Source organism: Syngnathus leptorhynchus, chromosome 13 (assembly GCF_054491065.1).
Source record: "Syngnathus leptorhynchus isolate UIUO chromosome 13, UIUO_Slep, whole genome shotgun sequence".
In the NCBI taxonomy this organism is placed as follows: domain Eukaryota; kingdom Metazoa; phylum Chordata; class Actinopteri; order Syngnathiformes; family Syngnathidae; genus Syngnathus; species Syngnathus leptorhynchus.
The window spans coordinates 2,955,705-2,969,656 of NC_141207.1; the positions used below are offsets into that span (position 1 = coordinate 2,955,705).

A 13,952-nucleotide genomic window follows, 5' to 3' on the forward strand; every position below is an offset into this window, starting at 1 on the left:
TTTTTATTAAAGCAAATTATAGTTTTACTGCCAAAATATTATAGTTCCTCATCTCATTTTTAACAAACACACACACTGCAGAAAAAAAAATCATACACCACTTTACCCACGACATAATAGAAACACCTCTTCTGTCCTTGCACAATGGATACTGAAATTGCAGATTATACTGTAAAATCAAATGTTTTGTTCCCAAACTGGCAGAGAATCATTTAGTCCCTGGCATGCTGGACCCTGTTACACTGATAATAGTGAACACTCTAAGAGTCAAAATTTAATTTAGAGAACTGAAAGGGGCAGAGTGTTATGTGGAATTTCAGCACAATGTCACGTTGGTAATGGATGTCACAGGATGGTGACACCATGAGAGCACTGAAGGAGCTTGCACACTTTGCACATTTAAATGTGAATGAACATGGACTTATTCCTCTGGTTTAGTAGTATCAATATAAAAGTGTTCAGATATTCTTAATTCAAGAACATTTCAGTAAATATTTCTTAATCTTCATCAGTCTCAGGTCATTGACGTCGGGAAAGCTTTTGCACCACATTGGACTTGACTGCATATAAATTATAGTCTTGATGGACCAAAATAAAGGTCCTTTTGAAAAACAAATTGGATGCATGGAATTTCACAAAGTTGGCCGATAGAGATGACGTACACCTTTTCAAATAAGATCAAAACATAACAGTTGGCATGGTAATATTTTCGTGTTACGAAAACACATATTTGAATGTTTTGTTGAAAAACGTGTATTACGGCTCTGAAGTGAATCCGAGTTTGTAATTGGTCGAGGTGTAACAAGATACCCGGAAGTGATGCTTGCGGGATTAAAATACACTGGAGTGGGCCGGTTGGAATCCTTTTTCACGTATGTACTGACAGTTCTACTCGTAGGACTTTTGAATAAAACTAGGCATATTCTTAGCTACTCATAGGAGAATTAATTCATTTCCGACATTTTTGTGTGTGGCCTACAGAGACGTAGTTAACTCACTGGCTGTAATTGGAAACAGTTCCGATAGGATTCTGTTCACTGCGGTGTTTTATTGGCGACGCTAAATAATGACGGAATAGTGATGAACGTTAAAAGTGTATAGCAAGCCCATCACCATGGATCATGGACGGAAAAGAAAACTCACATTTTTCACCATTGGACTCATCTTTTTGCTGAGCGGCGTTGAATATGGTAAATATTGCTTTGAAAATGCTGTGACGTCAAATCTTGCATGTCCAGTCTTTTATCCTTTCAAATAAATACTGACCATAATATTGACCCAAAGTTGATCACATTATATCTTAACCACATTGTGTATTTATACAAGGTTAGAAGGAAAGGTTGAAGGGCTAAACTGGTTCTGCAGATATCTGATCGGGCTTTAGCAACATCGCTATACAAACATTCCCAAATTTCTGTCTTTGCAGAAATTGCCGATCTGAAGAAGTCCCACTGAAACATACTCTCACACATCTTCTTACTAGTCTCACATTCCCGCATAAAAATGCTGGTTTATGACCCAGGAAGTTGTGTCAAATTGATCCTACTTAAAACTAGGGTCAATTTGACCCAGCAAGTGTCTATTTGACCCAACTTCAACCTTGTGCCAATTTGACCCACTTCCTGGGTTATTTTGCCGAAAACAACCCGAAGTTTGATCGCATTGACCTAACTTCCCGGGTAGGTCCAGTTTTAAGGTTTTAAATACATCTGTCAGTGAGATGTGACAATGACATTCACCATGTGACCAGTGTCTACAAATGTCTTCTTCTTGTCCACACCCATTTAAGAAATGCGAATCAATGAGTCACCAAACTGTTTTTGTCCATTGATTCCAAGATTTGAGTGGAAGTCGGTTAGTGTAGAAGTGCGCTGATAAGGCCTTGAATAATTTCTAGTATGGGAAGATTTGGTATTTGTTTGTACAGCACAGTAAATTTTAATTTATAAATTATCTTTTCAAATCATCATATTGTCCAAGAGTCACACAATGATTTTATAGTTGTCTAAAAGCTGTTGCAGCTCTTGTATTCTCGCAGGCCTCTCTACACATCTTTGACACAATTGTTGTGTATCTACTTTCAAGCAAATCCTTCTCCTTTTTGTCCTCAGCTGTGATACTGCCCACAATATGGAGGTATTTGCAAACATTGGAGGCACCATCATACTTCCTGGGTCTGACACTATCAGCATTCAGCCTGACCGGCCTGTTGTCGGGACCACTGTTTGGCCACTGGTCTGATAGAACACGAACCACCAAGAAGATAATCTTATTTGCCAACCTTTTTGAGATTGTGGGTGAGTTCACACCTCTCTTGTACGCAATCATTGATTTGCTCATGTTTGTTTTTTTCTGTTTTATATTTAAATGTTCCATTCTTTTGACCGTTCAGGTAACTTCATGTACTTTATGGGCTTTTCCAAGTGGCTCCTACTGTCAAGCAGACTCGTGGCAGGTAAGGCCTCACAATGCGTTTGTCATTGTTTCTGGTCTATTTGAAGGGTTTGCTTTACTTTGAGTTGTGTACATACCGTTTTTGAACCCAAGCTACTTATTGGCTTCTGATTTCTGCAAAATATAACTTTTGAGGCTACTTCAGGTTTAACTGAAGTGCATGCCAGTTGCAGATTATTCATACTATAACTGCCAATTCACAGATCTAATTTCTTCTCTGGAGTTCCAACTTTCAGAACTGTAATGCGTTTATGCTGGGCATGCTCTCTTTAGGCATTGGCACAGGCGCTGGCTCGTCCATCTTCGGTTTCCTCACCAGAAGCACAGCTTCAGAAGATCGCTCCACTGTGTTTGCCGCTGTCATGATCTGTCGACAAGTGGGCCTTCTGATTGGTGAGTGCTATGAGGCTGCTGTATGAAATTAATTGATTCTTTTAAAAAATGCAGCTCACCATGGAGTGGGGCTTTTTTTTGTGTGCAAAAACATTCATATTTAGTATAGAACAATGATTAAAATCTTTAGTCAATGTGTCTCTTGCTCTGTAATTTATTGGCAACCAGTCTGATGTGTACTATTGCTTCTACCCAAAGTCAGCTGGGATAGTAGCTCACCCGTGACCATGAACAAGATAACCATTAGTGGATGGATGTCTCTCTTATCATGCTGATAATCATCAGTTGGTTCTTTTTCAATCTATAAATTTCCCTGTTTAGGTAGAAACACCAGTGATTGTATTATGGTGACTTTTCCCCCGTTGACCATATTTCACATGTACCTTCGACGTAGGTCCAGCATTTAACATCTTCCTGAGACTTTGTGATTTTCATTTGGGTCCTTTCGTGGTCAATACATTCACTGCACCAGGGGTAAGTAGTCAGTAAGTCTGTCTGAATTGAATTAAGTTATTAGTTTCTCAAAATAAAATAAAGTTATAAATTTGTCGAAATAGATTTTTAAGTCGACAATGTTTCTCTTGTCTGTTGTACAGTAGCTTGAACCAGCTCAATCATCCATTGTAGGTCTACATTTTAGTCATTTCTATATGTGCCAGTTAGTCATCATTGATGAAAATATCCCAATGACTTCAAAAGCAAAATCAAGTTTTTACAATAAACACAATGAAAACATATCCCAAATGCTTAACACTAATTTTGTGGGACCTTTTTATGTTTTTCCCCTTTTGTTCCCTCTAGTTATTCATGTGTTTCTTATGGATTCTTCTTCAATTGGCTGTGATCTTCATGTACTGGGATGTCCCACCTCTGCCGAGTGGGAAAGAGACTATTCAAAGCAAGTGTAGTGACGCGGTAAATAAACAAAGGACTGAGGAAGAGAGAGAGGAAGCTGAAGGTGAGGAGGAGAAGGATGAGGAGGTCCAGCCACTAATGCAATCTCAGGAGCTGGTGGGCTCTTACGGCTCTGTGCCCGCCACTGACTCGCACAGGAATCACACTACTGAAACTTCTGATGCAACCTTCAATCAAATTTCATCATCTCCTGAGCCATCAGTGTCCCATGAGTCCTCCAGTCCCTTTAAGAACTTCAGTCTCTCACGAGGTAGGTTTGTAATTAACATCACACATTCCGACATGCACTTCCATGGATTCTTCGACCGTGATCTTTCTCAACTGTAACTCTGCAGAGTTCCTAAGAGAAGAGGTGGTCGTGCTGCTAGCTGCTCAATTCATCACACTCTTTAATCAAACAGCATTGGAGGTACAACACTTACATTTTTTTTCCTCTGCTGTCTTGATCCTAAGTCCTAAAATGACACATGGGAATTGGTAATGCTTGGTAATTTTTTTTCCCCAGACTATGGTGACACCACTGACCCAAAAGTACTTCAACTACGGGGAGTTGGAGAACAGCATTATGTACTGTCTCTGCGGCGTTGAAGTGATCGCCGGCTTCCTGTTTGTGCGCTGGCTGAGTCGGCGTGTTGCTGAGCGAGTGATTCTGGCTGTCGGACTCAGCATTTGCAACATTTCCTGCGTGTGGTGCCTCATTTTCCTGGCTAACCCGCTAGGTCAGTCCGCATTATGACCGCTGCATCATATGCTTAATTTTCTTACAAAGGCAAATTGTCAGGAATCTAAAGAAAAGTTGCAATAATAGTGCACCTTCTAAAAAATGACCCTTTCATGAACCTGTTCTGGTTTGTGCTTTTTGTGTAGGTGGTTTCCCATGGCAGTTGGCAGAGTTTGTCATAGGCGTGTTTCTGCAAGTTCTGGGTCTGCCATTTGTAGCTGTTGCCCAGGTTTCCCTCTTCTCCAAAGTTACATCTGAAAAAACCCAAGGTAAGACACCATGCAACCTAATTGTTTGCGCTCATTAGTATATATAATGTGTTGCTGGCCTTGCAGGTTTCAGTCAGGGTGTTCGTCGCTCCGTCGGAGGTCTAGCAACCATTTTGGGCCCGCTGTGGGCCGGTGGTCTCACTGACAACATGTATATCATGATGGGTGTGATGATGGTGCTGCTGTCACTCCTAACGGTAAGCAATAAAGTAAAGGAAGCCTTTGAACGGCACATTTTATTTAGAAAGTTGCCGTGTTCACAAAAGAGAAATAATTGTGGAGTTATTCCGAAGATGGGAACATTATCGTCATAATATTTAAATGGAATTTGAATGAGAACTAAAGAGTTTATTTCACTGCGAAACTTAGATGTGACGTATTATTTCTCTGCAGATGATGCTGGCCTTCTCTTACAAGCGGCTCGTTGAACCTTCTCGAGAGGAAGAAGCGGAGAGCAGAGATGTCTGATAATTTATTTGGTGAGCTTGATAGAAATCAGTTGCGAGTTCATATACTATATATTTGCTTTACTCTTGTTTGGGGTGAATCTAAAATTTGGTATCTTAACATTTCAATGAGACAACTATTGAATTTAATGCGATCAAAATGCATACAATTGGGGCAAAATTGAAAAGACCTTGAAAAGAAAAATTCCCAAATGGTCACTGAATTATCAGGAGTTTATTGCAGGATGTTTGCCTCTTAACTACCTCACATTCTATTGCCTGAAGATTCTTCAAATATTCTCTACAGGTTGAGGTCAGGGGAGGATGGGCCCGCATGGCTTTTTCCTTTTTTATGCCCATAGCAGTCAATTTATTTATTCAGTGCAATAACTGTTTAGAAAAAAATAACATTTGTGTAATATGTGTAATATTCGTGACAGCTGGAACGGTGCCAGTTTCATCAGCTTGATTTTGAAATATTGTTGAAGCATTTAGTAATTTAAATTTGTATTTTTAAAATGAATTATTACTCTGCCTTTTCGATTCCAAAGTAACTGCAGTGACCGTTGTAGGTTTTTCTTTTTTTAAACAAAAGGTTACCCCAAATTTTATTTATATACTCGTTTGAGTGTGGAGATGGCTTGGATTTCTTGAATCCATTTGCTCTACCAACCCTATCCCCTTTGCCAGAGTACAGTGGGATGTTGAACTAAGTTCCTTTGGCAGTTCCACTTTTTTCCTGGCTCCCACCATAGGGCATTTTTGCACACACATTCAAGAACCGCTTTGTTGAATATGTACATTTCCCATGGAAATATGGAATCCAAGTGACATATATGTTCAATTGTCATCCTATATGTGCTCCAGCACTGCAATATTTCCTGATTTAAGTGATTGGTTTTGAAAATGCCATGTTGTTAAATTGTTCTGTATTTATTAACAAGTGTGAGTTATATATGCCTGCCATATAAGCTGTTATTTCAATTAATGCTCATTCTATTCATTAGTGACTTTAAAGGCATCCTAACAAAAAAAGATTTCTGGTCTTGGTGTAGAACTTATTCTTAACACTAGAGAGCGCACTTGGACCTCTAAAGTGGATGACAAGTCTTCCAAGCAAGTCTGTCATGAAACGTTGTCAAGCGTTCCAGTGATTGTAATTTTTGAGGCAAATACCTATACATTCAGTTAAAAGCCAACGCAAGCATTTTAATATTGAATAATTTAAGTCCAACCAAACTCAAAATCTCCAGCAGAGAAATGCAATTGTTTTTAGGCTAAATATATTTTTCTGAATAATAGTAATTATAAATATTGATGAAACTATTCATTGCTTTTGCTTTGTGCAGCTATGAATTATGATATAACTGTTGCTATGACTTTTTTTTTTTTATCCCAACAGTTATAAATCATTGAACTGTACATTGTGTCCTTATTTTGATAATTGTGTTTATTATTTCAATTGAATAATTTGATTATTCATAAGTAACAGGGAAGTTGCTATTGCTATAACCACAGGTAAATAAAAAATAATTATGTAGTCAGAAATGCGTTAACTGCCACAAATTTTAGTGCATACTTTATTATATCTATTTTATGTTTATTTATTATTCATGAGCAAAAAAATCTGGGATCTATATTACCCAAAAAAAATCTCATGGGGAAACTCCCCTAATTAGCATTCAAATGCATACATCATTTTAAAATGATATTTACAATTCACACACACACACACACACACACACACACACACACACACACACACACACACACACACACACACACACACACACACACACACACACACACACACACACACACACACACAACCATTAAAGAATCATAACATTAATAATAATGCAAATATTGATATTGTTTAAAAACCTCAACAATGCACTACTTTATGTGCAGAAACAAACTGATAAATGTTTATGCGTCTAAATAAAATAGAATGGGGGGAAAAAAAAAACGTCATTGCTGTGTACATAAAATCTGCGGCTTTCTAACAGTTCAAGAGCGTGACATTTGCTGAAGGTTCAGGTCCACTGGGTGTCATCATCGTGTCAGAACTGGAAACAGGCGACAAGTGGAGGCGTTTCTTGCTCGTGACGTCACTGCGCTCGCCTGATGACATAGTGGTGAGGGGGGTGTGGCTTCAACCATGAACTCTCACTGAACTTGCGTTATTTTGGGTGGTATAGACTCTAAAATGTCACACAGCCAGATAGAGCGATACTTTGAGCTTTTACCTCTTCTTGTACCCCGCTCCCCTTCTGAAAATGTCCGTCCCCCCCCCATCTATAACCGCATACACACAAACAAACCCCAATCACACTTGGCCTGCAGCGGCATTCTGACCGAACAGTGACCCTGCATATCAGGGTCAGAGGTGTAGAACACGTCAAGTGTCATATCAACAGTAGTCAGGGTATGTTTGGTTCCTTGTTTCCAGCCAATCACAGGGATAGTTTGAGGCGTATAAGGGCAGGATTGCCAATGGTAACAGACGTGAACTTTTGGTGAACTGTGTTTTTTTTTTCTCGAAAGGGCAACGAGGGCGTGCAGAGCTTAAGTATTTTATTGTTTGTGTGTGTGTGTGTTTATCTTCTATGCTTCATTAATGGTTCGGCTGGGATACATTTAGATGACGTGCTGTGCCTGACACTGAATGTGGGTTAACCTCCGATCCTACGGGTAAAACCATATTGCAACATAATTTCCCTCCATTTTCACCTTGTTTTTCCCCCGCTACACTTCTACATGCATTGGGCAAGGAGTTCATAGTTAAAAAAATAATACACTGTATTAGACATTTATGAGACTGACTAAAATGGGAAATAAATAAAGGTGTACTTAAAAGCTTGAGCAAGTAATGTCAGGCTTGTAAAATATTTAGCTGCGCACTTGTCACACTTTCTTTTTTCGCCGAGGTGTTCCATTACACAGTCAAATCAAAATGGTGGCACCAACAGAAACCTGTGAAAGGATGTGAGTGTCCTCACGATGGGGCGCCCCAGAGTCCTTTTGAATTAATAAAACGTGTCACTCTGAAGAGGAGCAATGTCTCAAAAACAAGACGTTTATGGGTCTTAAGAGTGGATCAGAATAGCAGCAAAATTAACAGTGCACAGTGACGAAAGGTAGAGATGTGTGGAGGACTTCAGTTTTAATTTAAAATGTTGGCTAAACTTGAACTCTATTTATTTTTGCTACATAAAGCTATATATATATATATATTAAATAGCTTTATGTAGCAAAAATAAAAGAGTTCAAGTTTATATATATAATATATAATAAATATATATATATAATATATATATTATATAATTTTTAATATTATAATATATAATATAATATATATATTATATATAAGTTTATATAAATTACTCATACTCGCTGCTGGTTATTTATTTTCTGAATAAATGAATAATGAAATATGTTCAGCCTACAGCTATTTGAGTCAAATGCAAACTGGTCAACTGTCAGCTGCTCTTGCATTGAGAGTTAAAGAATATTTTTGCCGAACAGGTCACGCTTCAGTCATCCTTTATTCCTTCTAACAATCCCCGTCTTCAGTGTTTTTAAAACGAAATTCCACTTTAGATGTGAATTCTAAGTCTTACCTTTACCCCTCTCTTTGCTCAAAGTATACACCAGAGAACAGACTGTTTTCTTATACTTAAATGGAATTTTTATTCAAAACCTCATCCTTGTATGGTTTCTAATGCTTTTTATTTTTTTAAATAATTATGTGGGCATTTATATGCTGACTGTTTTCAGTTTCAGTTGTTGAAGAGCATTTTATGTTTTAATTTGAGGAGGAAGGCTTTAGAATACACTTTCTAACTTGAGTTTGACCCATGTAAGCTTTGTCATTTTGTTTAGAGTAAATGTGACTTTCATTGTAATTGGTTTGTGTTTTATTTTATTCGTTATGCACTTAGTTAGCGCTTTAGAAACACAGGTTTGCCACTTTATTTCACAGGGCTTGATAATTAAATTCAATTTAAAACAATAAAATAATAATTATAATAATAACCTTTTTGTTGAAGCGCATTTAAGGATAGACTATTTTCACAATCCCACTCATAATCCGTGTCTTTTGGTCCCTTCGAAGATGTGATATTAGCCATATTTTGGTGGTGTTATTTTGGATTACAAAGAACTACTGTCATTTACGTATCTTAAATTATTATTTTGAAAATGCTAATGAATCTGTATATCATTGACTGATGTTTTTATAATTCTAATTCAGGCTGAAATAAAAAAAAAACGATGAGTTTTTAAAAATATTTTAATATTTAATTGGTTGTGGTTATGTGAACTGGATGTTTTCTTACGAGCATTGGTAAAAGCACGTACATTAGCTTGTTAGAAACCGAAACCAGCGAAGTGAAATGGTTGAAAAAAAAAAAAAAAGAATGAAAACAAAGATGTTGTTTCAGTGGTATGCCACGTGTAAAAATCCACGTATAGTGTTCTGCGTGCACATGAAGTTGAAACAATGCGATCAGACAGACGAACAGTGGTGATGAAAACATCCATGCCAGATAGTGTGTCCACATTCAAGAAGTCAGTCAAGCCTCTTTGTTTATTTTTTTTTCATGTTATAATGAAAAGGAAATACAAAATCGGTCACTTTTTCATTTTATTCTTTCTTGTGATTTCAAATTTTGATTTCCAATTAAAAATAGAATGATCATTTGATATCCACCTTATTGTCACCTCCAGAGCTGGAGTGGAACGTGAATTTGAAAACTCTTTAACTGGGTTGAGTGTTGCATTTGTAAATAATACAGCACGGCATCTTTACAAACAGAAAAACAAAACAAAACCTCAAGTTCGCCTTATTTTGTCTCTCGTCACCGTATTTCTAACTGCATGTCTGTCTGAGCCCCTGTGACACCATTTTAATTTTCAACTGACCATATCACTCTCAACCAAAACTAGGCAATCAGCCTGCCAAGATGTGCTTCTACTCTCAACCAGAGCAGCGATTACTCGCCCATCTGGATCACCAGAGCCAGGCCGCGTTAAGCCGATGGGAGCCCTTGCTCAGCAAGGCACCGGCGCAGTTGTTAACCCCGATTAATGTGATGTGTCGTTCAATAGAGGGAACAGTGTGAAAATCAAGCCAGTGTCGTGACCCACTGCCCTGCCACTGAACCCTACAGAAATTGGGCAAACTTGGGGAGGGATGATGAGAGCAGAAGCGTGGAGAAAAAAAAAAAAAGAAGAGGCAAATAGCAGTAAGAATAGAAGACGCCTTAGTTGTCCCCCCCCACCAGTGAATGGATGAGAAAAAAAGATACATGAATCTGGTGGTAGAGCTATAAAAACAAAGTGTCAGGAGCAATATAGATTCCAGCAGTAAAGCATAAATTTGTGTGACTTTCAGGGCTGTGATGATGGTAGCCCTGCATGGCCGCCGGGTCCAGCCAAGGCTATTAAACAGTCCGTTACTATTATAGCGAGGTTATTATCACACAGTGAACAGTGAAGACTTGGAGCCGTTTCCTGTATTGTGTTCATTAGTCGAGCTTGAGAATTTAGATTTCAATCAAACCTTGGCCACAAGGCACAATAGAATTTAATTTATCATTCACAGTCTCCACTCGTTAAAGGATATTGCATTCATTGCTTTGTATGAAAGAGTAATAACAACGTAAGACAGTAGTAACAATGAAACTTCATGATGCTACAGTTATAACTAGTTATCAGGTTAAACTTTAACATGATTCATTTAATAATTCACTCATTTTTTAATAGTCACTTAAATGATGTGGCTCCTTGCAAAGTGCACAAATTGAAAAACGGGATGGTGCATCTCTTCTATGCTGGTGCTACTTGTTCTGTAGTTCGGCTGAATCTGCACATTGGATTTGTCTCAATAAACAATTGATACATACTGTGGCTTCACTTGAGGAGTAGGCATTTTGTAGGGTTTCATATTACAGTACCTCTGTGACCAACAGGAAAAACAATTTTATACCACGCTCACAATTTTGTACGTTACTATGCCTTCGGGCTTTTTAATAATTTATTCAAACATCTATTTTAATTTTAACTCGTGTCTATAAAAGCATTTCGTAATTATTTCTGGTATAACATGAATCATGTTTACTGATTTTCCTTGAAATACTGTATTATAACATCTGTGTTAATATTCAGGGAAATCAGCAGGTCATTTCTGTAAAGCCTCCCCCCCAAAAAACTACAATCAACTTTAAAGCTTTGTAAGCTTTAAAGCTTTTCTTTTTCTTTTTATTTAACTTCATTCTTTCAGTTATAATTGATTTGGTTGATGTCCAGTTTTATAGGGCAGCGTTCGATTTGAAGCTCTATCAAAAGAAATCACATTGGTTATGAAAAAAATTGTTAAGTCTATTTGAGGGCTCTGTGGGATGGTTTCTGCTGTGATGTGAACAAAATAATATACACTAACTCAATTAGCCATCTCGCAGTCATCAAACTTTTTTTTTATTTTTTTTATCTCCTTTAACCTACAGGTGTGATCGCACCATGAGCTCAACACCAATACAAGCCAAAAATCTTTAGGGCCCACCCGTGTTGTGAGAATGTTGACAACTATGTGGGAGCGATGGAGAGTGAGAGAAAAAGATACAGGAATGAGCCAGGAGGGCGGGAGTCCCACAGAAAGGGGGCTACTAGAACCTGAAGTTGTATAGATCACTGACCCAAACGTAAGCGCAGCGGACAGTAGCAGTTTGATTTGATGGGGCAGTGCGATGTTGTTAAATCACTCATTAAATCCAATTAGGGGTCAGTAGATTGAGGCAGACTGTTTGGAAAGTGCATATGGCCGATGCAGCTTTAGTTTGGCTTCTCCTGTTGAATGACGGCCCTGATCTCAAGTGAGCAGGTGACTATTCATGCAAATCGGAAGTTTTGATCAAAATAATTAACTCCCAGCTATCCTTTTTTAACATACCTTTTTTTTTAAATCTATTTATTTGGCTTTAGTTCGACTTCAAGAGTCACGGTACACTCTTGAGTCATCAACAGTCAATCGCAGGAATAGTAAATAGTCGCTGAACACGTTAACTGAGTAAATCGAAAAAAATATCTCATGAACTATTTTCTGCTTTATTTCTTTTGCGTACTGAAATACATGAATGGTTAAGCTATAAGGGACTATAGCCCGAGCTGATGTGGACGTGGGTGGACGTCTGTTGTCATTGCACATTATTGTCTGAAAGCCTGATGCAATATGCATGTAATACATTTAAAAATTATATATGATGTATTAAGTTCGGAAAACAGCCATGACGGTAGAGACTCTTTGGACTCTAACAGTGAAGTGGAAACGAGCGGTGGTCAGCTTGTGAAATGCTAAAAGTCTAATTGGTGTGACCTGTTGTTCACGCAGATCCATAATCACAGTAATTAATGTCTGCTCAGATTAATAGTTTTACTCTCACTTGTCAAACAGACATTTGAGTCACACCCATGCGGTGCAAAGACAAATGCCAGATAATTGGAAGGGATAACCTCCCTCTTCTGTGGCCTCTCAATAACCTTTAACATAAGACCACTGGACATAGATTTGACTTTTTCAGCTCCAAACGTAAATTACAAAAAGTGGTTCTTCAGCGGGACATTAAATAATTATATATATTGAAAAAAAAAATGATAAACTGGGCTTCATGAACCACATGATTTCAAAAAGATATATTTTGTTGTATTTTTTATTTAAAAAAAAAAATTCATAATTGTTCACATATGCCCCCATTTTTTTTTTAATACCAAGGTATATTTTTGCTAAAGTCTGTTAGAAAGATACAATAAAAACAAATTCCCTAGACACAGAATGGAAACATGAATAATAATTACCAAGGGATATCGATGGATGACATATTCGTTTTTAGCTTGCTCGCATTTTGACACACGGATCCCATCATCCATGTGATTGTGGTTTCCTATTCCCAGAGGAGACGTGTTAATTCCTTCAAACTCTCAGGCTCCCTCTATTCATAAATATTCAATTTTACATTTGTTGCACATCTTGTTTTTTTCCCCCGAATCAAATATAGCTCAGAAGACAACAAGCTCTAATAAAACACTCACATGAATATTTTGCTACCTTCACCAAGAGTCGCACTTATTTGCCTCTCAGCGGCATGCAGTTAATAAAATTGAACTACTGAATTTTATTTTATATTGCACATTTTTGTTTGGGGGACAATTTGTAAATGCCTTCACATGGATTTTCTTGTGAATGATGATTCTTATTCACTTAGAAAAAAATGCTTCTTAAGGAAAAAAACATTTTTCACAGGCAGTTACAACATCATTGTCAAAGAACAGTTTAGCAAAATAATATATCATGCAAAATACAGCATATAATTAATATTTTATATTTCCTTTCGGTGTGGTATAGTATCGGCTTTGATTTTCATTCTGGAGTCTTCACTAAAACAGTCTTTTAAGACTGAATATTGGATTAAAACTGAAATACAAAAATGCTTCAACTATAAAGTCATGCGCTGCCGGTTTGTGTACCGAGCTTTTCACATTTACTTCTGCTCCGTAGCACGGGTAACATCTGCCCCCTGCACGTCAAAGTTTATCATCATAAGACTGACAGCAACATAGATGTGATGGAGGCGAAGGGACGCAAGCCGCTCATGAACATGCCCACTGCAGGCAAAGCGTTAAGAGTATACAGCCAATAGGGGGAAGAAGAAAATGGGCCATTGCCTTTCGGGGGCCTCCTTGACTGCAATTATTACA

At 37.7% G+C, this 13,952-nt stretch overlaps 1 protein-coding gene across 17 annotated transcripts in view; it reads left to right on the forward strand.

Annotated features, from left to right (window-relative positions):
• The first annotated feature begins 752 nt into the window (after window positions 1-752).
• The window catches only part of mfsd8l1 (major facilitator superfamily domain containing 8-like 1), a 304,788-nt gene continuing 291,588 nt past the window's right edge, over window positions 753-13,952 (forward strand). For 14 of the 17 annotated variants that reach the window (XR_015067941.1, XR_015067944.1, XR_015067942.1 and 11 more), the window contains exons 1-11: window positions 802-1,190; window positions 2,112-2,297; window positions 2,393-2,455; window positions 2,728-2,847; window positions 3,242-3,321; window positions 3,649-4,012; window positions 4,098-4,171; window positions 4,268-4,481; window positions 4,630-4,752; window positions 4,819-4,949; window positions 5,146-5,231. Coding sequence is in view for 4 of the 17 variants with exons in the window: in XM_085927691.1 (XP_085783817.1) it covers window positions 1,115-1,190; window positions 2,112-2,297; window positions 2,393-2,455; window positions 2,728-2,847; window positions 3,242-3,321; window positions 3,649-4,012; window positions 4,098-4,171; window positions 4,268-4,481; window positions 4,630-4,752; window positions 4,819-4,949; window positions 5,146-5,220 (1,506 nt within the window). In the remaining 13 variants the exon portion in view is untranslated. Of the gene's footprint in view, window positions 1,191-2,111; window positions 2,298-2,392; window positions 2,456-2,727; window positions 2,848-3,241; window positions 3,322-3,648; window positions 4,013-4,097; window positions 4,172-4,267; window positions 4,482-4,629; window positions 4,753-4,818; window positions 4,950-5,145; window positions 8,376-13,952 lie in introns of those variants that run through there. The other 3 variants (XM_085927690.1, XM_085927692.1, XM_085927688.1) reach the window with 3 other exon arrangements.